We start from the raw sequence: 26617 nt of genomic DNA, 5'->3' as shown, positions 1-26617 counted from the left end.
GAGAGGGCGGTGCCGGAGGCTGAGGGGGCGCGAGGGGGGCGCGGGCGGACCTGCGGGCCCCGGCGAGTGGCAGGGTTGCCGGTTCCCAGATAGGGGCACAGTCCCTCGCTGTTGTGTCCGCCTTCCTTTGAGAGACTGTTCTGTGTTCTCCGGCTCTGCATCGCTCCCGCCGCATTGCTCCTCCTCTTGGGGTTCTAACCTCTGTTTGTTTAATTGCTTTGTGTTGTCGAGTTATGCACAAACACGGCCTAGAGAAACAGCATCTAATGCGCAGCTTTCTCGGGTGAGACTACCGTAGCCCAGGGAGGTGTCAGGGCTTGCTCAGGGGCGCACAGGGAGCTGGTGATAGAGCATCACTTCTGTCCTACTACCCTTCGATCTTTGCAAACACTCTCTGGGACTGAGATCCCTCGCCCACTTGCATTGCCCCCACGGAGACTAGGGGATGTGTGTGTGTGTCTAAGAGGGGCCGATGGTCTGTGTACCTCCAACCCACCCAGACCTCCGTGCCAGCGGGCCTGGAGAATTCCCTGCCAACGCACGCAAGCTTTTCCGCTGTCTTCCCTCCTCTCACCCCTCCCTCTGCTGCTTCCCCCCACCTCAGCCCCCTCTCTGCTCCTCTGACGTCACCGACATGCTCTTTGCAGACTGGCTCTGGGCCTGGGGAGGAAAGTCTGGCCTGGTGAGGGCCTGGAGAGGAAAGGAGGGAGGGGGATCCCCCACCAGCACTTAGTCCTGACAGCCCCTTGGAGTCAAGGCCGGCCCTCTCCCACATTGTCCATTTGATAGGACACCCTCTGAAGCCGGATGATCAACAGCGAGGAAGAGGCAACACCTGGCTTTTTTTTTTTTTTTTTTTTTTAACTCAAGTCTCACTCATGGGCTCATACTCCTACATTATGCTATCTTCCTGGGATTTACCTAGTGAGAAAAGTGAGCAAATATGAGTGAGAGAAAGACAGAGAGCCGCCCAGGGGAAGTTAGGAATTAAGAAGGGAGCGCATCAAGATTAAACTAGAGGAATAGAAAAAGCAAAGTTCTGAATCATGCGTATTTTTATGGGGATGGGGGGAGGAATTGATTCTTGAGGGCCACAAGAGGGCCTTCAAAGATGTTAGTAACGGTCTGTTTTTTAATCTGGGTGATTGGTGTATGGAAGTTTGTTTAATTTTTAAATTGTTTTATTATTTTACCATCCATATTCTTCCACATGCATTACATATTCTTTTAAATGTATGAATTAAACCATTTTAAGTGAAAAATAAATAAGATCGGGCTGGTATGAACCCACCCCAATTCTGGCTACTATTAACAGAAGATGGTGGACACTGGAAAAGATACTGGACGTATAAGGAAAAATAGACAAAGTGTTCGTGGAAAAAAATGCATGAAGACGAGAAGACCTATAGGATTGGGTGTCTGTGATCTGGATCATTTTTCAAGGCCCGAGTAGCTATAGGCTGAAGAATTGATCCCAGGTTTGCCCTAACATCCACATCCATGATTCAGTCGTCCATCCATGGAGCACCTCCTCATTCTTGTGGGGAATCCAGATATATAAAACACGTCCCCTGACCTCAGATACTTACTCTACTTTGGGGATTTCAAACCAAGCTACAGTGCAGGATGTGGTGCCATATCCAAGGCAGGCCCACTACCCTTCTTCCCTTCTAGATTCGTCTCTTAAAGGGAGACCCCGTTTAGGTACCATGGGGCCTCTTTGTGGAAGGGGTAAGGGATCTGTAAAGCTCTCTCCCTGAGTTACAGGTTGTGCCTGAGGTGCCTTCTACTCCCGAAGTGCCTTGGGTTCCATTAGTTAGTGGGCCTGGGGAGAGAAAGCAGGATCCACAGAAGGAGAACCAAGGATGAAGAACTTAAGGGGAGAAATAAGAGATTACCCCAGGCTATGTCCATCTGTGCTCACCAAGCTAGGAGGGCAAACGGGTTCAGGCACAAAGAAGAAGCATTTGGTTGAAAAATCAAGTGTGGGAGTCATTAATAGCTGGTTAAAGTGGGGACAGAGCCAGCTACAAAGTTCAGGGAACCTCCACAGAGGAGGAATTCACATTTACTGGTGGACAAATGCACAACTTGGGAGATGAAGGAAGACATTTTAAAATGAGTGAGATAGGATCAGTTGATGAATCCAGTCATGTATATATTCAATCATTTAATGTGTTTACTTGATTGAATTTATATTACCTGTGCTTTTTTTTTTTTTTTTTTTTTTTTGCGGTACGCGGGCCTCTCACTGCTGTGGCCTCTCCTGTTGCGGAGCACAGGCTCCGGACGCGCAGGCTCAGCGGCCATGGCTCACGGGCCCAGCCGCTCCGAGGCATGTGGGATCTTCCCGGACCGGGGCACGAACCCGTGTCCCCTGCATCGGCAGGCGGACTCTCAACCACTGGGCCACCAGGGAAGCCCAACCTGTGCTATTTTTAATTGTAATAGAAATATATGCAACAATTCAAAGGATTGTTGTGCAGACTTATATAAAGAGAAAGAATACTGGTCACCTCTTCCTTTCCTATGCAGTCAGTGTTAGCTTGTTGAAATGTGGCCTCCATAGTATTCTGTTTATATAAAATCCTAGTAACAGGCTTATGTATCAGTGCTAGATTTCCTGGGTTTGAATGAAGGATCCACTTACCACCTATGTGACTTAAGCAAATAACAAATTCTCTGGCCATCTGGTTTTTTGTTTTGTTTGTTTTTTGGTCTTGCACATTTTTAAAATTGGGATAGTGACAGTACATACCTCATAGGTTTATTGTCAGGATTAAATAATGTATGTAAAGCGCTTATAATGATGCCTGCAACCTGGTAAGCACTATATTGTCGTCACTACTACTAAAATTACTAGTACTACTGTTGTTAGTATCTTCATCCACACAAAGGTGGGTTTTTGTCCTACACATTATAGCAGTTTGAAATTTTCACTTCAGATATATCTAGGGCATTCTTCTAGGTAGAAGAAAAATAGATCTAACACTGTTCTTTATAAAAGCCTCGTGATATTCTATAATACAGATTATCATGCTTTTCTCAAGCATTCTCCTTCTCAAAGCTTGTCTTGCCACACTCAGAGCCTTGCTATCAGACTAAGGCTGACAGGGCAGCCTCACTCACGGTGCAGGAACAAGGAAAACCGGCAGAGAGAAGGGCGCTCAGGTGGTTCCACCCAAACCCCACTCACCTCAGGCCACCCGTCAAGCCCAGGAACCAGGTGGGAGACTCAGCAGAAAAAGCACCCCTCGTGTGGAAAAAAGGGAACACTCTTGCACTGCTGGTGGGAATGTGAATTGGCACAGCCATTATGGAGAACGGTATGGAGGTTCCTTAAAAAACTACAAATAGAACTACCATATGACCCAGCAATCCCACTACTGGGCATATACCCTGAGAAAACTATGATTCAAAAAGAGTCACGTACCAAAATGTTCATAGCAGCCCTATTTACAATAGCCCGGAGATGGAAACAACCTAAATGTCCATCATCGGATGAATGGATAAAGAAGATGTGGCACATGTATACAATGGAATATTACTCAGCCATAAAAAGAAACGAAATTGAGCTATTTGTAATGAGGTGGATGGACCTAGAGTCTGTCATACAGAGTGAAGTAAGTCAGAAAGAGAAAGACAAATACTGTATGCTGACACATATATATGGAATTTAAGAAAAAAAATGTCATGAAGAACATAGGGGTAAGACAGGAATAAAGACACAGTCCTACTAGAGAATGGACTTGAGGATATGGGGAGGGGGAAGGGTAAGCTGTGACAAAGCGAAAGAGCGGCATGGACATATATACACTACCAAACGTAAGGTAGATAGCTAGTGGGAAGCAGCTGCATAGCACGGGGAGATCAGCTCGGTGCTTTGTGACCGCCTGGAGGGGTGGGATAGGGAGGGTGGGAGGGAGACGCAAAAGGGAAGAGATATGGGGACATATGTATATGTATAACTGATTAAATTTGTTATAAAGCAGAAAAAAAATTAAAAATAAATGAAAAAGCACCCCTCTTCTCCCTTGTCCCCTACTTTTCAAATCTCCAGGCCACCTGTCCATCCCTTTGTCACTTCTCTACAGATATTTCTTCTCCCATGAACTAGCTCAGAGTACAGCTAGTGAGACAGAACTACGAGTTCCCTGCTCTAGGTGTGTTTGGAGAATCAACGCGGGGGGGGCAGCATGGCAGTTGTTTACAGCATGTGTATGGGTGGCCGCCTGGGGGCTGTGCCCCAGGGTCTCAGGTTCCGTGCCATGGCGTATCCGGGGAATACATGGAAGTTGGGTAGCTGTGACTTTGGGTTAGAGATCCTGTACCCACGGGAGTCAAAAATGGTTCTAGGAAATATTGTTTGTCATCTGTCTTATCTCCCTGTCTAGGTTTTCACTTATCTATCTCCATTTGTAGTTTTGTTTGGCAGTGACCATCCTTGTGCATGTATCTTTAATACTGCTGTTCTTATTTTTGTAAGAAAGGTTATTAGTAGGCTTGCTCATCTTAAGATGGGCACACCTTTGAAACTGAGTTGCCACTGTCAGATTGCTTTCAGATTCTCAGTCCTTCTAACAGATTGTGCTAGTGTTTCCATAGCCTTGGGACATTGGACATTATTATCTTTACCTTCCTCTCCTCCTCTTCCTCCTCCTCCTCTTCCTATTTCTTTTTTGCCCCCTTCTTTCTGGACGATCTTATGGGCAACGTACATTGTATTTAAATTGCCTGATTAGTGATATTGAGCCTATTTTCATAGATTAATTAAGTTTCCTTTTCTGTGAATATTTTCTCTTAGAAAGGTAGGATTTCAGTGGCTTGAAAGATGTGGGAGAGGGAACAGGAAGAAAGAGAATGTAAAGAGAATCTAAAATGAAAGCAGGGCATGTCCAAGAAGGCCAAGTATCCTGGAAGCTGCAAGAGATATGCTGGAAAGTAAGAAGCAGCCAGCCCTGGAGGCCTTAAACCCCAAGAGGAAGCTCACATTTTCCCCTGTGGGCAAAGGCGAAGCTCTGGGCGGTTCTTTTCTGGGAAATGATACAATCAGTGGCTGTAGAAGAATAAAGGCGAGAACAGATGCTGGTGACTTAGAAGCTGGGTCCGTTTAGTCCAGGAATGAATCACTGAGGACCCAAACTAGGTTAACGGCAGTGTGACTGGAAACCATGAAGGACGAACGACACTGTGATCAGCTGGATATGGATCAGAAGAGAGGAGGGACACAACTGTGACTCCTTGCCGTTTGCTGTCCTGGCTATTTGTGGACCCCAGGAGGAGCCAGGGACGTGACAGATCCTTATTAACCAACTGTCTACTGATTGTATCTTCTCAGTAGTCCTCTGGGGTGGAGGTTACCCTCTTTAACAACTAGGGACCTCGAGCTTATGTTTTTACCCAAGAGGAGCTAACTTGGAGGGAAAAGAATAAATTTAAGACTTTTTAGTTTTAGAGACAGTTACAAATGGCAGAGTGTGCTTTCAGTAAGGGTCTTGAGTTTATTACTTTATGTCAGGACCAGGGCCTTTGCATCTGTGGCCTGGGGAAGGCACAGAGAAGGCCTCTGCCAAGGGCCCATAGAAATCCTTGAGAACTAAATAATCATCAGTATTAGTACTGGCTCCAAAATATGAAACCTGTAAAATCAGAGTCAATAAATGCTTAATCCAGTGGTGGTAAAATCTAACATTAGGTTAGATTTGTTTTCACTTTATAATAATTCCCTATCTTGCACATACTTAAATAGCTTATTCTTAACCTAGTAATTTTAAGCAAAGATATATATATAATAATTGAACACGTATATGTATCTACATATCTATAGATCCATATATAATACATAATGGAAAGGCACTTAACCTATGCTACTCCTTTAATCTTCAGAACAATCCTATGTGGTAGATAGTATTATCCCTACTTAATGAACGAGGAAGCTAAGTTCAGCCTAACTCCAGAGCCTAAGCTCATAATTGCTTTGCTGTAATACCTTGAGTGAGCATATTCTTTCACAGGGAAAAAAGCAGTAAGGGCCAGAGATAAACATTTTCAGAAGAGGGAAGAGAAGGATAGGAATGAAGTGGTTTGAGAGGTTACACATGATGAGGTTGGCTCAGGCCATAAGGTTAGAGGTGGTAATAGCCTCAAGGACCAGGAGAGCAGCATTGTCCAGACCCACCGAGTGGTCAGTGAGGCCTGGATGTCCTGACTGTTAAACACGTCTGTCCTTGAGGGAAGTGTTTCAGTGAAGTGCATATAGAGCAGTTCAGACTGCAGAGAGACCTTAAGCGGGGAGCTCGTGGTGAAGAAGCAGAGGCCTTTTGTGAGTACGCATCCACAGACATGCGCACCTTTCTCTGCTATGTCCAGGTGCAAGTGAGAATCTGCCGTAAGTTCATAAATTGTTACCTCTGCTTCTGATTGTCTGGGACCTGGACTCAAGCCAGAGGACTTCTGCTTTCCTCTTACCCAGCCTATGACTGTGACCAAAGAACCCTCTATGAGGACCCAGACTTTTCAGACTGAAATTCTGGCCCCAAGCTGAGATTAATACGATCAGTGTGGAAGCCGAATGGGGAGGAGTGGGGGTGGGGAGATAGCGTGCTACACCACTGCGCTGGTTTCCACTGGTTACCACAGCAAAGTACCACAAACTGGGTAGCTTACAACAACAGAAATGTATTCTCTAACACAACGGTCCCCAGCCTTTTTGGCACCAGGGACCGGTTTCGTGGAAGACAATTTTTCCACGGACGGGCAGCGGGGGTGGCGGGGATGGTTCAGGCGGTGATTGGAGAGATGGGGAGTGATGGGGAGCGGGAGATGAAGCTTCACCGCCGCTCACCTCCTGCTGTGCGGCTCAGTTCCTTACAGGCTGCAGACCAGTAATGGTCCACGGCCCAGGGGTTGGGGACCCCTGCTCTAACAGTTCTGGAGGCTTAGAAGTGTGAAATCCAAGTGTTGACAGGTTTAGTTCCTTCTGGAAGTTCTGAAGGAGAAAGTGTTCCCTGCCTCTCTCCTGCCTTCTGGTGTGGGCCAGCAATCCTTGGCATTCCTCGGGCTCATAGAGACATCACCCCAGTCTCTGCCCACATGTTCTCGTAGCCTGTGTCTCTCCCCTGTGTACCTGTGTCTGTGTCCAAATATCCTCTTCTTACCAGGACACTAGTCATTAGGTTAGAGCCCACTCAAATCCAGTGTGACCACACCTTAACTTGGTTACATCTGCAAAGACCCTATTTCCAAGTAAGATCACTCTCACAGGTGCTGGGAATTAGTACTTAAATATATGTCTTTGGAGACGCAATTCTGCCCGAATTCTTCACTTCTGTTTGCTTCCTTCTGTGATGCAAAATGTCGAGCTTGTTTAGTCTGACCATGAGAATGTTAGCTGACAGGGCACAACAGGGCCTCCTGGATTGGAGACACTGACGACCCTGATGAGTGCTTGAGTCTGTTCACAGTGTCGGTCTCATCTGCTTAATGGGAAGAATTGCCCCATCTAGTGGAGGAGTGAACTCTTGGCTTGTTTGTTTGTTTATCCATTCTTCACCAGGCTGAGTCTTTGCTTTCTTCTCTGCAGCAGCCGATCCAGCCATGGCGACTCCGTCTGCTGCCTTTGGGGCCCTTATGAATGGAGTGACAAGCTGGCATGTCCCCGAAGATGCCATCCCATGTGAACTGCTTCTAATTGGAGAGGCCTCCTTCCCAGTGATGGTGAATGACATGGGCCAGGTCCTCATTGCTGCCTCTTCCTATGGCCGAGGCCGCCTGGTGGTGGTGTCCCACGAGGACTACCTGGTGGAGGCCCAGCTCACTCCTTTTCTCGTCAATGCAGTGGGCTGGCTTTGCTCTTCCCCTGGGGCTCCGGTTGGTGTACACCCATCCCTGGCACCTCTGGCCAAAATCCTTGAGGGCTCTGGTGTAGAGGCAAAGGTTGAACCAGAAGTGAAAGACTCCCTGGGGGTTTACTGTATTGATGCCTACAACGAAACCATGACTGAAAAGTTGGTCAGGTTCATGAAACGTGGAGGGGGCTTGCTGATCGGAGGCCAAGCCTGGGATTGGGCCAACCAGGGCGACGATGAAAGGGTTCTGTTCACGTTCCCTGGGAACCTTGTGACCAGCGTGGCCGGCGTGTACTTCACCGACAATAAAGGGGACACGAGTTTCTTTAAAGTCTCTAAGAAGATGCCCAAGATCCCAGTCTTAGTGAGGTGAGTGCATTACCCCAGGGGGGAGTTGGTCCCACAGGTTAAAAAGCAGAAGGTGGTTCTTGTCTTCAGGCTACTCCCAGGCTAACAGAAGAGAATTTGGCTCTCACCGTGGATTTGCCGTATATCAACCAGAGTATTAAAATACCCTGAGGCGCAGGAGGGGCAGGATCCCTGCCCAGATCACTTAGCTCTTTAGAGGGGAGAAACATCTTAGTGACCATTATGTCCCCCAGCATCTTGTTTAGTAAAATATATTGCTGAATCCCAGGGTTCACATGACTAATCCAGGAAGGTGGCAGGTGAAGGTTGCCTGCAACTGAAGTGTAAGGAAAAGGAAGACGGACATGAGGGGTCCAGTAAGACAAAGTCTAGAGAGCTGTGCGAAAGGTTTTGAAATGTCCAGCCAGATCGGGTTAGGATGGAAGTAAAAACTAGAGGATTTAGAAGTTGAGATACCAGAAAGATGGTATAAGTTCTATGTGCTAGATCTTAAATCTAGGAGTCAGAGATGATTTTTATCTCTGGAAGCAGAAGACCTGCTGATGGAGGATGAAGGAGGCAGCTGATGGGTTCTGAGACAGGCTACACAGAAAGTTCTTTGAGGGCCTTGCCCAGCCTGTTCCCTTCACATTGTGCTCCAGCACCTCATATGGTGTTGAACATGGAGCAGGTTAGTAGGTGCTCAGTAAACATGTGTTGGATGGATGATTGGATGGGTGAAGAGAGGGATGAGAAGCTGGAGTAGTCCCAGAAGTAGAAAAGTCACACCAGGCCACGCCCTATATTGTGCATGAAAACTCTCAGCATCCTTGGAGCAAAGAGCATTGGTATTTCTGTCCCGTGGGAGCAGAATGAGGTAGAACTGAGTGAGGAGGGTACACCAGGGTTAGTACAGAGGCTTAGGGGATGGGCTGTGGCCTCTCCTTGGCATGGAACTCCTGGAACGCCCCACAGCTCCATTCTCATGTGTGCAATGAGGAAAGAGTTGTTCAGAGGCACAGTGATTGATCAGGTTGATCAAACTTCAGCTTACTAGTGATCTTCATTCTGAGGAACAGGAAGGTAAAACTTGGGCATAATTCTATTTCTTAACGTAATCCCCTTTAGTTGCCTTAAAAGATGTTTTTCTCTATCAAAATCATACCTCTTTTTTCTTTGGCTATGCCTATATCATCTCATTATCACTGAATCTGAATTTTCTTCTTTTTGGTTAAATCATGTGAGTGTGTGTGTGTGTGCATGCGTGCACGTGGGAAATCAACTTGAAGGCTAACGCAGGAGGAAAAATCAGACTTAATAAGGGAAGTGCATAGAATCTCCTGTGCAGATTATGGGTTATTAGCATCGGTTATTCACTAGGTAAGACTGCATTGCAACTCTTGACTCTGTGCTTGTGCAGGTAGGTATATCATAGAATTACTTATATGTTATGAGGGTCATTTTTTGACTTGTGGATGGATTGAAGATGGCAGCAATGATTTCCTAAGTTAATTGGCTGAGATGAAATGAAGAGACGGAAAAGGTACAAGAGAATATATGTCTGTGTGTGTGTCACATATATACATTTCTTATCTACATTAAAAAATACCTATGCATAGGTTGAGATGAGTAGGGAAAAAGAGAAAAGAAAAACCTCTCCTCCTCACCCCAGTTTCCTTAATATTAGCTCTCAAGCACCCAGTATGTGTGTTCCATCCAACCCTCCTTCCCTCTCCCTTGCTCATCCCTTATTTCCTTCCTTCTACAAAGTAATATAATCACAGAGTTCAAAAAATGAAAACAATGCTGAAAGGTCAGCATCAACCTATCTTTCTCCCACCTCCGGTTGTGGTCATTACCAAACTATACATTTATTCAAATTCATTAATTATAAACCTAAATTGTGTGGATTTTACTTTATGTAAATTAAATCTCAACCGTTGAAAATATATTTGTTAAAATAGGACTTTAAAAAATAAATAATCTGAGATATAATCAGATTCGTGCATAAGGGTTACAATTCAGCATTATTTGTTATTGGGAAGAGTAGAAATTAGAGAACACTATACAATGGATTATTAACTAACCATTAAACATATTATGTTTCCAAGAATGTTTAAGGACAAGGGAAGGCTCTTTGGGGATACTATTAAGTGAAATAAAATAGGATACTAATTGTGGTTCAATATGTTCCCAATTTTGTTAAAAATATACATAGCTATGTGTAAAAATATTACATAAGAAGAAAGCCCAAAATATCAGTAATAGGTAGATCTCTTGATTGTGGGATACTAATAGATGATTTTCAGTTATAAACTTTAATTTTCAAACTTCCTATCAAGTTTTTTAAGAAGGCATATATTTCATTACCTTGCTTCACATGCAATTCAGAAATCACATTTAAAATCTTCCACATCTTTATGACACAAATGCTTTTTTATTTAATAAGCAAAAAATATTTTTAAAATTCTAACTCTCTTAATAGATCACTTTTTTTTCACTTTCCTTTCTAATATTTCTGAAACATGTATACACACATGCACATGCAGTGTTGCCAGCACAGTTGACCCTTGAACAACTTGAGGGTTTGGGTCATCCCTCTACACAGCTGAAAATCTAAGTATAACTTATAGTCGGCCCCCTGTATCTTCGGTTCCATAGCCTCAGAGTCAACCAACTGTGAAACGTGCAGTACTGTGGTATTTAGTATTGAAAAAAAACCCTGTGTAGAAGTGGACCTGCACAGTTCAAACCTATGTTGTTCATGGGTCAACTGTACTTTTGAATTATGATTCTTCTTCATTGGATACTCTTTTAGATTACCTTTTCAACATTGCTGGGTCTCTTATTTTTTATTTTCATTTTAAAATTTTTAAATTGTAAACCCACAATACAACTCTCTTTTCACCTTTGGACATTATTTTCCCCACTCATTCATAATTTTGCTCCCTTGTCATCTTAGTATACATGCTATTTTGAATTCTGCTCATAAACTTTTTCATTCTATGTAATCGTTAAAATTATACTTGATTCATTTTATGCAAATGCCAGTGTATATACCTCATTTATTTAATCATTTGCCTACTGTTGAAGATTTGGATCTTTCTTTAGTCTTCTTGTAATTATGTAATACTGTATAACATATCATCAGCGCATTTTCAGCAATACTAGACACCAACATGCTTCTATTAGAATTCAAGAAGGAAGATTATTTCCATCACAGGCTGTCAGGTTCACATTGAAAGTCCCTGTGAGTTTAGTTACTCTGCCCAAATATCTTGTTATTTATTTTTAAACCCACATTTGAACATGCGAGTGTGAATTAAGATAGCTTTAACCTTGCTACTTGTGCATTTCTTACTAAATTAAATTCTAAATAAGATATTAGGATGAACCTTCTAAGAATAAACTGTCCACAGGCCTTATCAAGATGAATCAAATTTTTATCAGAAGTTGTTACTACTTTTATGATGGAAAAATAAAACCCTAAATAATAAAACCAGATGATCTACTTTTAGCCTGGTGAGAATACTTGCAGGTATCAGGACACAAGTCTCATAGTCACTGCCCTCACTTCCCGCCTGGAAAGCACCATGATCTGCACTTAGAGCACTAGCCACCATGTTGTCTGTAAGACCACACCGCCTGTACTCTGTTCCCTGAGCAATTTCTAATCTTCCATCCGCTTATCCTCGGAGGTCTCCACTGTATCTCCAGATCTGAGGGCAATGGCTATTGTACTTTAAATGCAGAACCAGTCCCACCTTCTTTCTATTAAGTATTTCATTTGAACAAACACTGGATCCATTGTCATAAACACAACCTCATTTCAAGACTCAGGATTCTAGTAAGAGATTTCATATCTACTGGGAAAAGCACAGATTTTAGTGGAGGCCAGATTTAATAAGTTCCCAAGCTCTGTCTGGTGCTTACTCTAAAACCTTGAGCCATAAGTAAGCCTCATCTCTAAAGTAGGATTAATAATGACTACCTTTAAGGGTGGTTGTGAGGATTAAATGAATTAAGAAACATGTTCAAAGTACCTAAAACACTTTAATTATTTTGACATCAGCCTTCAGGCTGTGGTAATGTAAGCGTATGAGGTCATGAATATCATTTCCAAACATCGAAAATTACTTGGCAGCCATCATCATGCTGCTTTGCCCCAAGTCATGTACGTTTCTCCAGTTGTATAAGCTATTGATATTTTAACTGGTATTTTTCCTACTTCAGCATCGTGATGGATTGCCATGTTTTACCCTCTTTCTACATTTAACAAAACGGGGACTAGACACTGAACTGGCTTCACCAGTAAAGGGACTGGATGCTGATTAAACATATCATTAGATAACTGATCTGAGGGAGGTTTGGGGAGAAGCAACCACAATAGTTTAATCTGTTTTTTGGATAAGAAGGCCCTTGTCTCATTTTTTTTTTTTTTTTTTTTTTTTGCGGTATGCGGGCCTCTCACTGTTGTGGCCTCTCCCGTTGCGGAGCACAGGCTCCGGATGCGCAGGCTCAGCGGCCATGGCTCACGGGCCCAGCCGCTCCGCGGCATATGGGATCCTCCCGGACCGGGGCACGAACCCGTATCCCCTGCATCGGCAGGCGGACTCTCAACCACTGCGCCACCAGGGAGGCCCCCTTGTCTCATTTTAACACAAATCTCAGGCTTCTGTTAGAGTTCTAGTTCTATGTGTGTTCATGCATCCATTCATTTAGCCAGCAATTTATTCGGTATATGCTATGTCTCGGGCTTTCTTATTTCAAAAAAATGATTTCCAGAGATCTGAGAATTAGAAGAGCAGAAACGTCTCCAATAACCAGGCCTAGAGGAAATCACAAAAACCAAGTAACTGTTGTAGGAAGAGGGCTTGTGATATCAAGGTTCGGTAGAACCTGGAAACCTGGGCTTGCTGCCAGCAACTGCACGCCGTGACCTTAGCGTGTGCTTTCAACTGTCTTTCTCCCTCTAAATGGGAAGTGCTGGAGTAGAAGGTCCTTGCCCTCATTTCAGCCATTACTCCATTGAGACTGGTTTTCAGTCTTCAGTAATCCCTGTATATTCACGGTCATCAGAGATGCGGAGAAAAGCATGTCGAACAGTGGTCATGCTCTGAAATGTCCACATACTCCAAATTCTTGGCTTGAAAACCCCCCTGTGAAACCTGAATTGGCAAACGTTATATAAATTGATGCCATATGTATATATCTATACACACACATATATATATGTATATAGACATTTCTACTTCATTTTGAGAGATGGCCAAGGGATATTATATAGAAGACTTCTGAATTTCAGATTATGAAGATTTCAGGATTTTGAAAATTGACTACTTCAAATGAGCCGAAATGAAACAAGAAAACTGCCAAATTCCTGAAGATAATCAACATGTATATGACTCCCCAAGTAGTTTGGAAAACAAAAATATCTGAACAGATATTAATAAGCTTATTTGTAACAAGGATCCATAAGCCTTTGGAGGTCATTGCTAGGATAGATAGAATGCTAACTGCAGATGTTGGTCAGGGTCATGGCCCTGCGAGATGGGGTGAGCATACCTACTTAACTCTGAGCGTCTTACTACAGTCCTAGCCATGTATAGTAGAATTGTATTAACTGGTTCTCACAAAATAAATTAGAAGTTTTTAGAGAGTGAATTCAAGTGGGAAGATGGGCCACTTTAGAAGAGAAATTGCTAAGTCACAATTCAGTTTTCTTTTCCTTTTTATGCACATTTTCCTTTTTTCAATTTCAAAATATATGCTTACTGGAAAAAAGAGAAATAGTCCCAAAGTATACAAAGTAAAAAGTGAAAGATCTTCATCCTCCACCTCTGCCTCTTACTAATTCTTCCCAGAGGTAATCACTGCTTAGAGTTTGGACTGTATGTTTTTTGATGCTAACTCTACATGAACTCTTTCAGAAAATAAGAGGGGAGAAAAGTTTTTGTCAGAGAAAACATTATTTCTCTGATGCTAAAACCAGAAAAAGACATTGCAGGACAAGAAAACTACAGAACAATGTCCCTCATGAACATAGATACAAAAATTCTTAAGTATTGTAAGTAGACTACAATATATAAAAAGGATACTACATCATGACCAAGTAAGGCTTATTCTAGGAATGCTTGGCTGGTTTAACATTCAAATATCAAATTAATTATTCTGTTAATACAGAATAAATGAGAAAAACCATATATATTCAATAGATGTACACACACAAAAAAACCTTTGACAAAATTCATTGTCAAATCATGACAAAATTTCAGCTAACTAGAAATAAAAGGGAACTTCTTCAGTGTGATGAGTCCTCTTTGAAAAACCTATAGCTAAGAACATACTTAATGGTGAAATACCCTGAGACTGAGAACAAGGCAAGGAAGGATAGCTGTTTTCACAAATGATGATTAATCCCTGTTCTTTTGTTTTCTTGATCTTCTCTTTCACATATGTGCAGTTACAGATTCTTCTGTTCTCTTGGGTTTCTGATCAATCTGATTGCATTTGATTTATATTTCCTATAAATTCCTCCTGTCCCAGCTTGCTGATTGCACCCTTCTTGAAATATAGTGAATCTAGTGCTATCATGATTTTATTGTCTTTTTTTAATAACTTTTGTTTCATTTCAGAACAGAGAGGGAAAAGAAAAGTAAAAATCCAATTCAGGTTTTTTTATGAAACAATTATTTATCTCCCCCTGCACATAAGCCATGGCTGTCAGAAATAACAGACAGGTCTCTGACGATGCTTCCGGTTCAGCAGGGAGCATCTAGGGTCCTGCTAGCGACGCAGTGTCTGGGTCTCAACTTTGCACATTCAGTATTGCTCATCTTGTCGTAACAGGCTAATGTACAAACCTTGATACCAATGTAAATCACCTCTTCACTGACTACACTTGTAAAACAATTAATTGCATGAAATTTATTAACAGAACTCGTGATAAGAACTAAAACACAAAGCACCGAGCTAATCTCCCCGTGCTATGCTGCTGCTTCCCACCAGCCAACTATTTTACTTTCAGTGGTGTATGTATGTCGATGCTAGTCTCACTTCACCCCAGCTTCCCCATCCCACTCCAAGCCCTCAAGTCCATTCTCTACATCTGTGTCATTATTCCTGTCCTGCCCCTAGGTTCTTCATAACCTTTTTTTTTTTTTTAGATTCCATATATATGCGTTAGCATACGGTATTTGTTTTTCTCTTTCTGACTTACTTCAGTCTGTATGACAGACTCTAGGTCCATCCACCTCACTACAGATAACTCTGTTTCGTTTCTTTTTATGGCTGAGTAATATTACATTGTATATATGTGCCACATCTTCAATAAAGATCTATTAAAAAATAAAAGAACTAAAACATTTTCTATTTAATTTTGTATGCATAAAGTACTTAAATTTAAAAACGAATGTGTTTTGCTTTAGAATCAGCAAATTAAAGATATACTAAGATGTTGCTAGAGAAATATAAATGTCACAAAAAAATAGAAGATTTTGGTTGTCCTGGCCAGTGAGTTCTTTCTTTAGGCAGATGATCCTGGGAAGTACTATTATTATCACAAGGTTGTTTGGTGAATTTGGAATCAGAGCAAGAACAGCTAGTTGAATGATTTTAATGGCTAGTGCTTCAAGGAGGTGGAGAGTCATCTTGTAGGGTGATACCTTTATCTTCAGGAAAGGTTTGTGCCTGCTAAGAGGACTATAGTTTCCCCATCAGTTAATTACAGCTCTGCCAGAGTATAACACAAATACTGTAAATATGCCACCTACCTGACCCCCATTTTTCAGTGTTTCCTCACAACTGCCTCTGACCATACGGTTGCCAGAGATTTACCTAACGAGAGTGACTTAACCAGCTCTGGGATCTCAAGCTTAGAGATCGCTCTACCTCTTACCCCCTCATAATCCTACTACCTGGGGCTGCATCCCCCATTTCGGGGGTTATAGGTGTCCTGAGGTCTTATAGGAGTTTGTTACCCTTAAATAGGAACAGTTGGTGATGAGAAAAACCTTATAGCACGGATGTATATCACTCCTGTTGGGCCGACAATGAATGTGTGGGATTCTGGGTGTAGGCAGTCAATCCTCTTGGGTTCACCTAACAGGAGGGTCCCACTGGAGTTGAGGCCAGTCAGCCCCCTGCCCGACCTTTTGAGATATTAGTGATTCTTCACTAGTGCCACTGACTGACTCAGCTCTTGGTTGACTTTATTTGTAGAGAATTAGATGCATGAAATTATGAACAAGCCTCCTTATAAGAATGAAACCATGATTTTCCATTCAGTTCTTTGTATAGTGCTTAAAAGGCTGAAACAAACACTTAAATCCAGAATATTTAAGATACAGTATTGGGTATACCCAGCAGGATTTCTTGCGAGATTTCCTTTGGAGGGTTTGTACGCAGAGAATGAGCAGAGCAGAATTAATGCTGAGTGCCTCTGTCTTCCCTCCAGCAAGTCTCCCTACCCAGTGCCCACTTTGTTCTCCCAGTTCCCTTGTAAGAGCTAAAAATGGTATTAGTAAGTCTGACGCTTGCTATATGCTGGGTGCTGTTCTGAATGCTTTGTAACAGAGAACACGTGTGTCTTTTGCAGTTGTGAAGATGATCTCTCCGAGGACAGAGATGAGCTCCTGCACGGGATTTCTGAGCTGGACATCAGCAACTCGGACTGCTTCCCGTCCCAGCTGCTAGTGCACGGGGCTTTAGCCTTTCCCCTGGGGCTAGATTCCTACCATGGCTGTGTCATAGCGGCCGCCCGCTACGGCCGGGGCCGGGTGGTCGTGACTGGCCACAAGGTCCTTTTGACCATTGGTAAACTGGGCCCCTTTCTGCTCAATGCTGTGCGCTGGCTGGATGCAGGCCGCAGAGGCAAGGTCGTGGTGCAGACAGAGCTGAGGACTCTGAGCGGGCTGCTTGCAGTGGGGGGCATAGACAGCAGCATTGAGCCCAGTCTGCCCAGCGAGGCCAGTGTCTATTGCTTGGAGCCCGTGAGTGATGTGGGAGTCAAGGAGCTGCAGGAGTTTGTAGCAGAGGGCGGGGGCCTGTTTGTTGGAGCCCAAGCCTGGTGGTGGGCCTTCAAGAACCCAGGAGTATCCCCTTTGGCTCGGTTCCCAGGAAACCTCCTCCTCAACCCTTTTGGCATTAGCATCACCAGCCAAAGCCTCAACCCTGGGCCCTTTCGTACTCCTAAGGCAGGGATAAGGACCTATCATTTCCGTTCCACCCTGGCCGAGTTCCAGGTTATAATGGGCAGGAAGAGAGGGAACGTGGAAAAGGGCTGGTTGGCAAAGCTGGGACCGGATGGTGCAGCTTTCCTGCAGATCCCCGCAGAAGAGATCCCTGCCTACATGTCGGTGCATCGGCTCCTAAGGAAGCTGCTAAGTCGCTATCGGCTCCCAGTAGCGACCCGAGAGACCCCTGTCATCAGCGACTGCTGCAGGGGTGCTATGCTCTCCCTGGCCACTGGGCTGGCCCACGCTGGAACTGACCTCTCTCTGTTAGTGCCAGAAATTGAAGATATGTACAGCAGCTTCTACCTGCGCCCCTCGGAATCTCCTATCACTGTTGAGGTCAACTGCAACAATCCAGGTAAGGAATGAGGGGTGGGAGCCTGGCGTGTGGGAACTGGGGGGCAGTGGGTCGTGATGACTTGAGCAGCTCAGCTCCAGATCTGATCACCCCCAGGAGGCCATCTCCATCCTCTGCCGTGCACTCTCAAGGAGATGGGGGTTGGGGTTTTAGGTGATGTTTGGAAGAGCAGAGCCAGGGCAGCATGGAGGCAGGAAGATGTGCAGAGCTCAGGAAGGGGCTCTGGAAGCTGGGTGGCGGTGGAATCGTGGCGGAAGGGTAATGTCTCCTCTTCCTTGGCTTTTGGCAGGCACCAGGTATTGCTGGATGAGCACCGCGCTCTACATACCCGGGAGGCAAATTATACAGGTCTCGCTGCCTGAAGCTGCTACCTCTGCTGACCTGAAGGTGAGGCATGCCCCATCTTACCACAGAACGTGGAAGCCAAATACGGAAGCCAAATGCTCTTGCTTTCATAGTGGGCATCTGACCTGACCTTCCTACAAAACCAACTGGCACTACAGGGCATGTACTTCCACCCCCTTTAGTTGCTTAGGATGAAGCAACTAAGGTGCAGAACAGCTAACTGATTGATTTAAATGTATGGATTTGATACATTTCAGCGCCCAGAACTCACACCTAACCAACCTCTGGCTCAAATTTTGTGCTTTTAACTTATGTCATAGAGTGGGGAATAGGAGAGGTACCAGATGTCTGGTGCCCTAGCACACAGTCCAATAAATCTTAGTCCACGTTCCATCCCGTGTACATTTCACATCAAAGCCCGAGGTCCTTCTGACTCCAGCTTCTTCCCTGTGACACCAGACACTGTTCCTAGCTTGCCCAGTCCACGTCAGCTCTGTCACTTTCACATACACACACCGTGTTCACGACATTAAGCTGCCGTCCTGCTCTCTCCCCCTTGTGGGTCATCACGATGGTTAGCGTCTGTTTTGTGCCCGTATCTGTCCTGGAACTTGTTTAGCATAAACCCGGGAGAACAGTCCCAGGATGCCTCTTAAGGACAGGGGTGACTCCACTGGCGCAGGAATAGGGGCCTGGGAGGACAGGTGGAACTGTATCAATCTTCCACTACATCAACCGGTCACGTGTTCTCCCACTGGGCCTTCTCTCAGGTCAAAAGTCAGGATCCCCTCTGCCCTTTCCCAAAGCCAGAATCACCACGGGGGAATAGGCAGCCTAGGATTCTGGCTGTTACAGAGACACCAAGGGACTCTGTGTGGGAGTCGCCCACCTCAGAATTAGCATCTGGGCCACACCTGGTGCCCCTACATCAGCGTCTCAGCATGACCCTTTGTGGAGCTGTTGGACCCGCCCTGAGAGTGAATTCACACGATATGGTCCATACAACCTTGAGGGATGATACAATTTCATGGGTTTAGCGCACAGGGCTTATAAACGGTGGGATGCCTGGAGCTGCCTAGGGTCATGGCCCCATGACCCTTCCTGTCCCCATGTCCTGGGCGCTCTCCCCTTCGGCTCATGCATGCCCCAGGGTCACTACGTGGGGGATCTCTCTGCTCCAGGTACAGATTGGCTGCCACACCGATGACCTGACCAGGGCCAGCAAGCTGTTCCGAGTCCCCCTTGTGATTAACCGCTGCTGCCTGGACAAGCCCACCAAGGCGATCACCTGCCTCTGGGGGGGCCTCCTGTACATCATTGTGCCTCAGGGCAGCAAGCTGGGCTCCGTGCCCATCACGGTCAAGGGAGCTGTGCACGCTCCCTACTACAGGCTAGGTGAGTGGACGCCCTGGAGCGAACCCGAGGGACAGGGAGAGCTGGGGGCGAGGAGGTCATCTGGGGCTGCCTGGTGTGGGAAGAGGGAGATTCGGGTTGGTGGAGGGAAGGGAGGGAAGCTTCCTTATAGTCAGCCTTGAGGCTGAGGGGATAAAGACCAAACCGTATCACATCCATGGGACCTTTGTAGAAGAAGGATAGAGCAGGTACGTGGTTGTTCATGGCATTGGTGTTCTCCTGCTAGGGTTCAAGTTGAACGTGTTAGTGTCAGGGATTTGGGGAACCAAGTTTCAAGTGCTGTGGCCTGTCTTCCAGGGGAGACATCCCAGGAGGAATGGAAGAGGCGTATCCAGGAGAATCCAGGTCCCTGGGGAGAGCTGGCTACAGACAACGTCATCTTGACGGTGCCAACCGCAAACCTTCGCACTGTGGAGAACCCTGAGCCGCTGCTACGCCTCTGGGACGAGGTGATGCAGGCCGTGGCCCGGCTGGGGGCTGAGCCTTTCCCCCTGCGTCTGCCTCAGAGGATCGTTGCCGACGTGCAGATCTCAGTCGGTGGGTGCCTGGGGCGAACCTGTGTGCATGCTGCCCCCTCTTAGGGCCTTCCTTCTTGCAACAGCCATGCAGTGGGCAGCCAGCAGGGTAGAAATGTTCTTATGGCAAGACATATAAAATGTAATCCTTGCTATTTAAATGGAAAGGGAAGAAATGCGTCAAAAAGAAAAAGACTCACTGTGTCCCCCAACAAAACATTGGAAACTACCTAAGTGCCCAACAGTTACGGAATGGTTCAGTAATGTATTATGTAATGTGTATACCTTCAGTGGACATTAAGGAAGACGTTTAAAGTGATATTTTGATGGCATAAGGAAATATGATGAGGTTATGTGACACATAAAAGCAGGCCGCAGAACCATACGTACACAGTATGTTAAAATATGTAACAGTTTTAGTCAAGAGATGTTATCAAACAGTGGGAATGGTGCAGAAAATACATGCTGGGTTTTCACAGACTTCCATCAGGGGACTTCGAGGAGTAGATAAAACCGACCGAGGGCCTTTTCCTAGGTCACAGGTGTTGGGAGAAAGCACTGAATAAAGAGATCTTTGCCAGCAGGTCAAGAGGCCTGAAAAATGGGTGTATAGAAATTAAAGAACCAAGGAAATCTCTCTGGACCTTAGTTTTCTTGGCTCATGCAGATGATCACTATGAGGTAGTGTCGACGTGGGTCACTATGAGGTAGTGTCGACGTGGGCAATTCCATGTCTAAATACTGAGAACCACGAGTTCTTAATTTTGAGAAAAGAGTATAATGATGGGTTCACACAGAGCACCCTCAGAGAAACAGAAAAATTGAATAGTAACATGAACGGCGATCTGTAACCTGCCTCGGCTCCCATAGCCAGTCAGAGCGGCAATGAAAGCATTATTACAGAATAAGAGGATAAGGACGAAGGCCCAGGAGGGTCCGGGTTTTGCCTTTCTGAGCATTACAGGGTTCTGGAAGTCATGGGGTCGGTGGGGACTGGGTGTTTTGGGAGATACAATAGAGAGAATAATTTTGTTAGATGGGTGGGGGGCGCTCTAACCCTCTTTTCCCTCTCCTGCATTTCCCAGGCTGGATGCACGCAGGCTACCCCATCATGTGTCACCTGGAGTCGGTGCAGGAGCTCATCAGTGAGAAACTCATCAGAACCAAGGGGCTGTGGGGCCCTGTGCACGAGCTGGGCCGCAACCAGCAGCGGCAGGAGTGGGAGTTCCCCCCGCACACCACCGAGGCCACGTGCAACCTGTGGTGTGTCTATGTGCACGAGACGGTCCTGGGCATCCCTCGAGGACGAGCCAATATCGCTCTGTGGCCCCCAGTTCGGGAGAAGAGAGTCAGAATCTACCTGGGCAAGGGTCCCAATGTGAAAAACTGGAACGCGTGGACGGCCCTGGAAACGTACTTACAGGTGCTGGGCCAGCGCCGGGGGTGGTGGGAGCCCCGCAGTGGGGACCCTGAGCAGATGGTAGCATGGTGCCGGGGGAACCTCCCACTGACCCGCCTCCCGCACCAGGCGGGGGAGGTCCTGACAGCGCCCAGGTGTGAAGGTGCTAGTTGAGGATGCTTCTCAGGGCGTCACTTTGCATGGCCCTAAGGTGGACTTCATTACCTCAGCCCCACCCTTCACCCCAGGACTCTGAAGAGGTTTTTGAGAGTAGACTGCACTGAGAAAGGTTAAAAACTGGTAGAGGCAGATGGGATGCTACAAGTACAGTTGCTGTCACTGGCTTTAAACCTAGACATACCTGAGACCGAAGCCAAACTGCACTGTTTAAATAGCTCCCTAAAGCCGAACACACACCGACTTGCGCGCGTGTGCGCGCGCACACACACACACACTCACACACACTGTGGGAAAGGAGCTGTTTTTTCCCTAGGTGAGTAAACCGTCTTCTTCTTATGACTTGGCTGTGCCTCAGTTTCCACCTTACAAGCAAGCCAGGTTTCCTCACTGGACTGGACATGGGGGTGGCCTTTGCCTTTTAGTTATCACACAACACCCCAGTTCCAGCCCCCCGGTCCCTGCATCAGTTCCCAGCTCACTGTGGAGAGCTTCATCACCTTGGATTCTGGAACTCGGTCTCAGGCCAGCCACACTCTATTCTGGCCCTTCCTCCTGCTGGAGTTCTCACTGCAGATTCCCTCCGCCACAAGGATGACGGTGACACTGCTAGGAGACTGCTTTAACCTTGTCATCGGGACAGCAGTTCCTCCTCTGTGAAACCAAGTCGAGGGTGGAACTGCTTCCCTGGTGGCACAGTGGTTAAGAATCCACGTGCCAATGCAGGGGACACGGGTTCGAGCCCTGGTCCAGGAAGATCCCACATGCCACAGAGCAACTAAGCCCGTGCACCGCAACTACTGAGCCTGCGCTCTAGAGCCCGTGCTCCACAACAAGAGAAGCCACTGCAGTGAGAAGCCCTCACACCACAGCAAAGAGTAGCCCCTGCTCGCCGCAACTAGAGAAAGCCCGTGCACAGCAACAGAGACCCAGCACAGCCAAAAATAAATAAATTAACATGGGCTGTTTCCAACAGCCTCGGGATGGCTGCCTTTTCCCAAAATTACGCCTTACTCTTAATTCTAGCTACCTAGACTATACATTGTCTTCTGCTTCTACTGGACTCACCTTTTTTTCCCAAAGGCCGCTTTTGGTCGCCTTGCAAGTTGACATAGACCTACAGTTAGTGTGGATTATGTCAGGATACGGCTGGGAGTTCCCTAATTGTTGGGGTTTAACTTTAGCAACTATGAAAAACAGTGGATTTTTTCCACTTCAACCAATTTTAAATCCTCGTGTAATATCCTATGACTACTTTCGTGGTCTAGTGAGATAGATGAATAATGATATTGGTGGTAAATCCTGATCCTAATCACTGCAGTTTTTACCACAGCTGTCTTGAGCGTCTGCTTTGTGTTGAGCCCTGTGCCGGCTCAGAGGCCCTTCTCATCGTCAGAACATGAGAGTAGCACTTGAGGCTGGCAGGTAAAACAGCAGAGGGTCAGTGATAGATATGAAACTGGTGTTTAAGGGATGCATTAACTCATTTAGAGTGTTTGTTGGGTCTCTTGTAGATCAGATGTCTCATCCTCCTCCTTCCTTCTCTTACCAGCTCCAGGAGGCCTTTGGGTGGGAGCCGTTCATCCGTCTCTTCACTGAGTATAGGAACCAGACCAACTTGCCCACAGACAATGTCGACAAAATGAATCTGTGGGTGAAGATGTTCTCCCACCAAGTGCAGAAGAACCTGGCTCCGTTCTTTGAGGCCTGGGCCTGGCCGATCCAGAAGGAAGTGGCAACCAGCCTGGCCTATCTGCCTGAGTGGAAGGAAAATATTATGAAATTGTACCTCCTCACACAGATGTAAGGAGTGCCCAGCGAGGTGGCAGGTAGAGAGGTTTGGGGAGTTAGGCAGAGATGGGGATTCACTCCTCGACCTCTGTCTCTTAGGTTCTAGCCTTGCCCTCTCAAGCTCACTGCCCCTAGATCTCAGTCATATCTCTGGGGAGTGGGTTCAGAACATAGAAAAAAGTGGAATCATAATTCCTCAGGAGCAAAGCCTTCCATTTATAAGCTCATTCCTCTGCTCTCAGCCATCAGATGCCCTCCTGACCCTGTGCTGGGCCAGTGCTGAGAGCTTTGGCCCCTGCTCCTATGCCAGCCCTTGGTTCACCATCATGGGCCATAGCCCACAGAGGGTGGCTCTCACCCTGAGGACTCCCTGGGCTTTTATTTTTGATCATTTCCCCAAAAACCTGACGATAGAACCCAACTGAAATACTAATTTACCATGATATTCAGACAGCTCCCTGATGACTAATACATTTTATGTCTTGGGTAGTTTTCCAGAAGCTGTCTGGTGTATTACGAAGAGCCCATAACTAGGGTTTTAGCTCTTGGGAAAGTCGTTTTACCTCTGAACTCCCATTTCTTTGTGTGTAAGGTGAGGGCAAAGATCCCTGCCTCACAGGGTTGTGGGTGAAGACTCAGACCGGTAATTCTGAGGACTGCAGATACCGGGCATGCACTCTAAGGGGTGGTTTTATTTCATGATGGTCCACAGAGTAGTGAGTTTCCTACTCCCCATTCTCTTCCCACAGCCCAGGGGTTAAGGTCGTCATCTCTCACAGTTGACTTACCACATCCAGGTTCTGGTTCTTTCACCAGTTATATGACTCTGGGCAAGCTCCTCAACTTCTCTGTGACTCAATTTCCTCACCTATAAAATGGGATCTATTTCATAGGACTATTGTGAGGATTAAATTTTAGCACCTCTAAAAGTGACAGTACCTGGCATTTAGTAGGTACTGAGAAATTGTCAGCTGCCGCTGTTATTGTCAGATTAACTCTATCATTTTAGATCAGGACTGCACTTTCAGATGGCATTTACAGATGCAGTGAATTAATCCTATCCCATCCTACACGTCTATACACTGACTCTGAAAGGATTCTGGTATATTGCCCTATGATCTAAAGGAAGGTCTATTTATAGTGGGGTTTTAAAAGCTGCTTGGGGTTTGGTCTCCTTCAATTCCACCTTTCAGGTAAAATCCCTTCTTTGATTAAGAGTGGAAGTTGCTTGAAAATCAGAACAATTCTATGAGGATGTTCATCCTTAGCAAACAAGGAGCATCCGGCTGAGTGATGGTGTTTGTATTTCCGTAGTGACAGATTCCTGTCGCTGTTTGGCAGATAAAGTCCGTGCACAAATAGAATCTTTACACTGGAACAAGATAACTGGATCCAACTGACCCAAATTTCATTTAATTACAGTATATTCAGAGATTTTTTTTAACTTCCAATCTTATTCAGAACCTCCCAATTCTTTGTAGTTTCAGCTAGAGTTGGGGCTCCAGGATTAATGCTGTGTACATCCAGCCAGTTTTCCTTTAGCTCACTTCTTTTGATTTAGTTGCCTTAATGCACTGTTTTATTTGCTTAATTGGGAATTGGATGGATGCATAGACAATAAGACTTGACCTAGACAATGTTTTTCTTTCGATTCTTTTATTGTGTCATTTCTTAATACTAGAATTACTTTCCCTTATTTCATGAGTATCTATCATCCAAGTACTTTAAACATAGATGTTAAATATTCATTCAGCATTGAAAATAATTGCTATTAACTAGTGGGTTGTTGAGTATGTGCCAGGTATAGATTGTTTCATTTAATCTTCACAGTAACCTTATGGAATGGAAACTTAACAGCTCCCATTTTTCAAATGAGTGAACTGAATTTTATGGAGATTGAGTAAATTGCCTAAGCCTTTATTGGTAATAAGTGATAGATCTGGGATCTGAACCCAGGCATTCTGAATACAAATGCCTATTAGTAACTACAGTGCTTTGAACAAGCAAATAAATGAGTAAATGAAGAAATGAACCAGCAAATAGAAGGAACTTTAAGTCCCTCCTTGCCAGCACTTTGGCTGTTTTTACTTAGCTCTCATCTAATTTTATCAGAACAGAAAGTCCTTTTGTTTACCCCAAATGCCAGTTCAAAGGCAGACTTTGAGGTAGGCTCCTGAAGTGCTTCCCAATGGACAGTGCTGGCATGATCCCTTTAGTATGGTCCCAGTCCTCTGGGTTCCAGGATCTTCAGGTTTCAGTCCTTATCTCCAGGGCACCATGAAAGCATTCTACCAGCTTATTGGATTTTGAACGATGGGCTCTTTTGGTAAAGTGTCTGACTCCCAAAAGTCTCAGACACTGTATGTTTTCAGAAAGGAAATTAGATCCTCATTCAGAACAATTTTTATATCCATTCTTGCCCTCCTTAGTCCATTTTCAGCAGTACAGCCCCGGGGACCTTTTAAAAATATCGAGTTATCCATGTCACTCCCCTGTCTAAAAGCTTCCAATGGGACTTTGAATTTAAGATGATGAACTGAACATGTAGTTTACTTCCCTCCCTCCCCAGGCCTCACTGAAACCGAAGTCGAGAAATGTAAAAGAGAATTGACACATCTCAGCAAAGAAAACTGAAGGAATTTGGTTGTAAGTGAAGAAGATCTCAACACATTGCTGCAAGAGAGAAAGTGGAAGAAGTGATAATGACAGAGTGCAGCTCCTCTCAGACGGAATATAAGCTGATCTGAACACGTAACCCCAAAGGGATTTGGGCACCTGAAGTCTGTCTGCTCAAGAATTATGTCAGTTGTGAATTTGAACCCCATCTCATTCTACCCCAACCTTTGCACAGAATACAGGCAGCCTACCACTGGTTTCTGTTAAGTTTGTTGTTGTTGTTGTTGTTTATTGTTGTTTGTGTAAAGGATTTAAATAAACTGCTTGAGGAGAGGTAGGAGTTGGTGCTTCAAAATAAATTCTTCTTTTGTGGAAAAAAGTGAGCCCCTAGCAGCTAGTTAGTTCTCTACAGATAGCTGAGATCCCTACTCAAGTAACCAAGTGCATTCAGTCACAGAAAGGCTTACTGGAGAAGCAGACAGACCACACAATGGCAAAGGGAACCCACAGCAACTCCTATAAAAACAGTTACACTGATTCTTCAATGCAGATGGTCAGCTGGGAATTCCCAGACA

The 26617-nt window shown here is 45.3% G+C and overlaps 1 protein-coding gene across 3 annotated transcripts in view; it reads left to right on the top strand.

Annotated features, from left to right (window-relative positions):
* The window catches only part of TCAF1 (TRPM8 channel associated factor 1), a 44699-nt gene extending 18317 nt beyond the window's left edge, over nucleotides 1-26382 (top strand). For 2 of the 3 annotated variants that reach the window (XM_081244148.1, XM_081244150.1), the window contains exons 2-9: nucleotides 7583-8216; nucleotides 16792-17786; nucleotides 18076-18173; nucleotides 19313-19526; nucleotides 19842-20081; nucleotides 21145-21482; nucleotides 23188-23438; nucleotides 25996-26382. In XM_081244148.1, the coding sequence (XP_081100274.1) occupies nucleotides 7583-8216; nucleotides 16792-17786; nucleotides 18076-18173; nucleotides 19313-19526; nucleotides 19842-20081; nucleotides 21145-21482; nucleotides 23188-23438; nucleotides 25996-26005 (2780 nt within the window). In that variant the 3' untranslated portion in view covers nucleotides 26006-26382. Of the gene's footprint in view, nucleotides 1-7582; nucleotides 8217-16791; nucleotides 17787-18075; nucleotides 18174-19312; nucleotides 19527-19841; nucleotides 20082-21144; nucleotides 21483-23187; nucleotides 23465-25995 lie in introns of all 3 variants that reach the window. The other variant, XM_081244149.1, reaches the window with a different exon arrangement.
* The last annotated feature ends 235 nt before the right edge of the window (nucleotides 26383-26617 follow it).

Source organism: Mesoplodon bidens (assembly GCF_964165515.1).
Source record: "Mesoplodon bidens genome assembly, chromosome: 9".
Classification (NCBI taxonomy): Eukaryota; Metazoa; Chordata; class Mammalia; order Artiodactyla; family Ziphiidae; genus Mesoplodon; species Mesoplodon bidens.
This window is presented reverse-complemented; position numbering and strand designations above follow the sequence as displayed.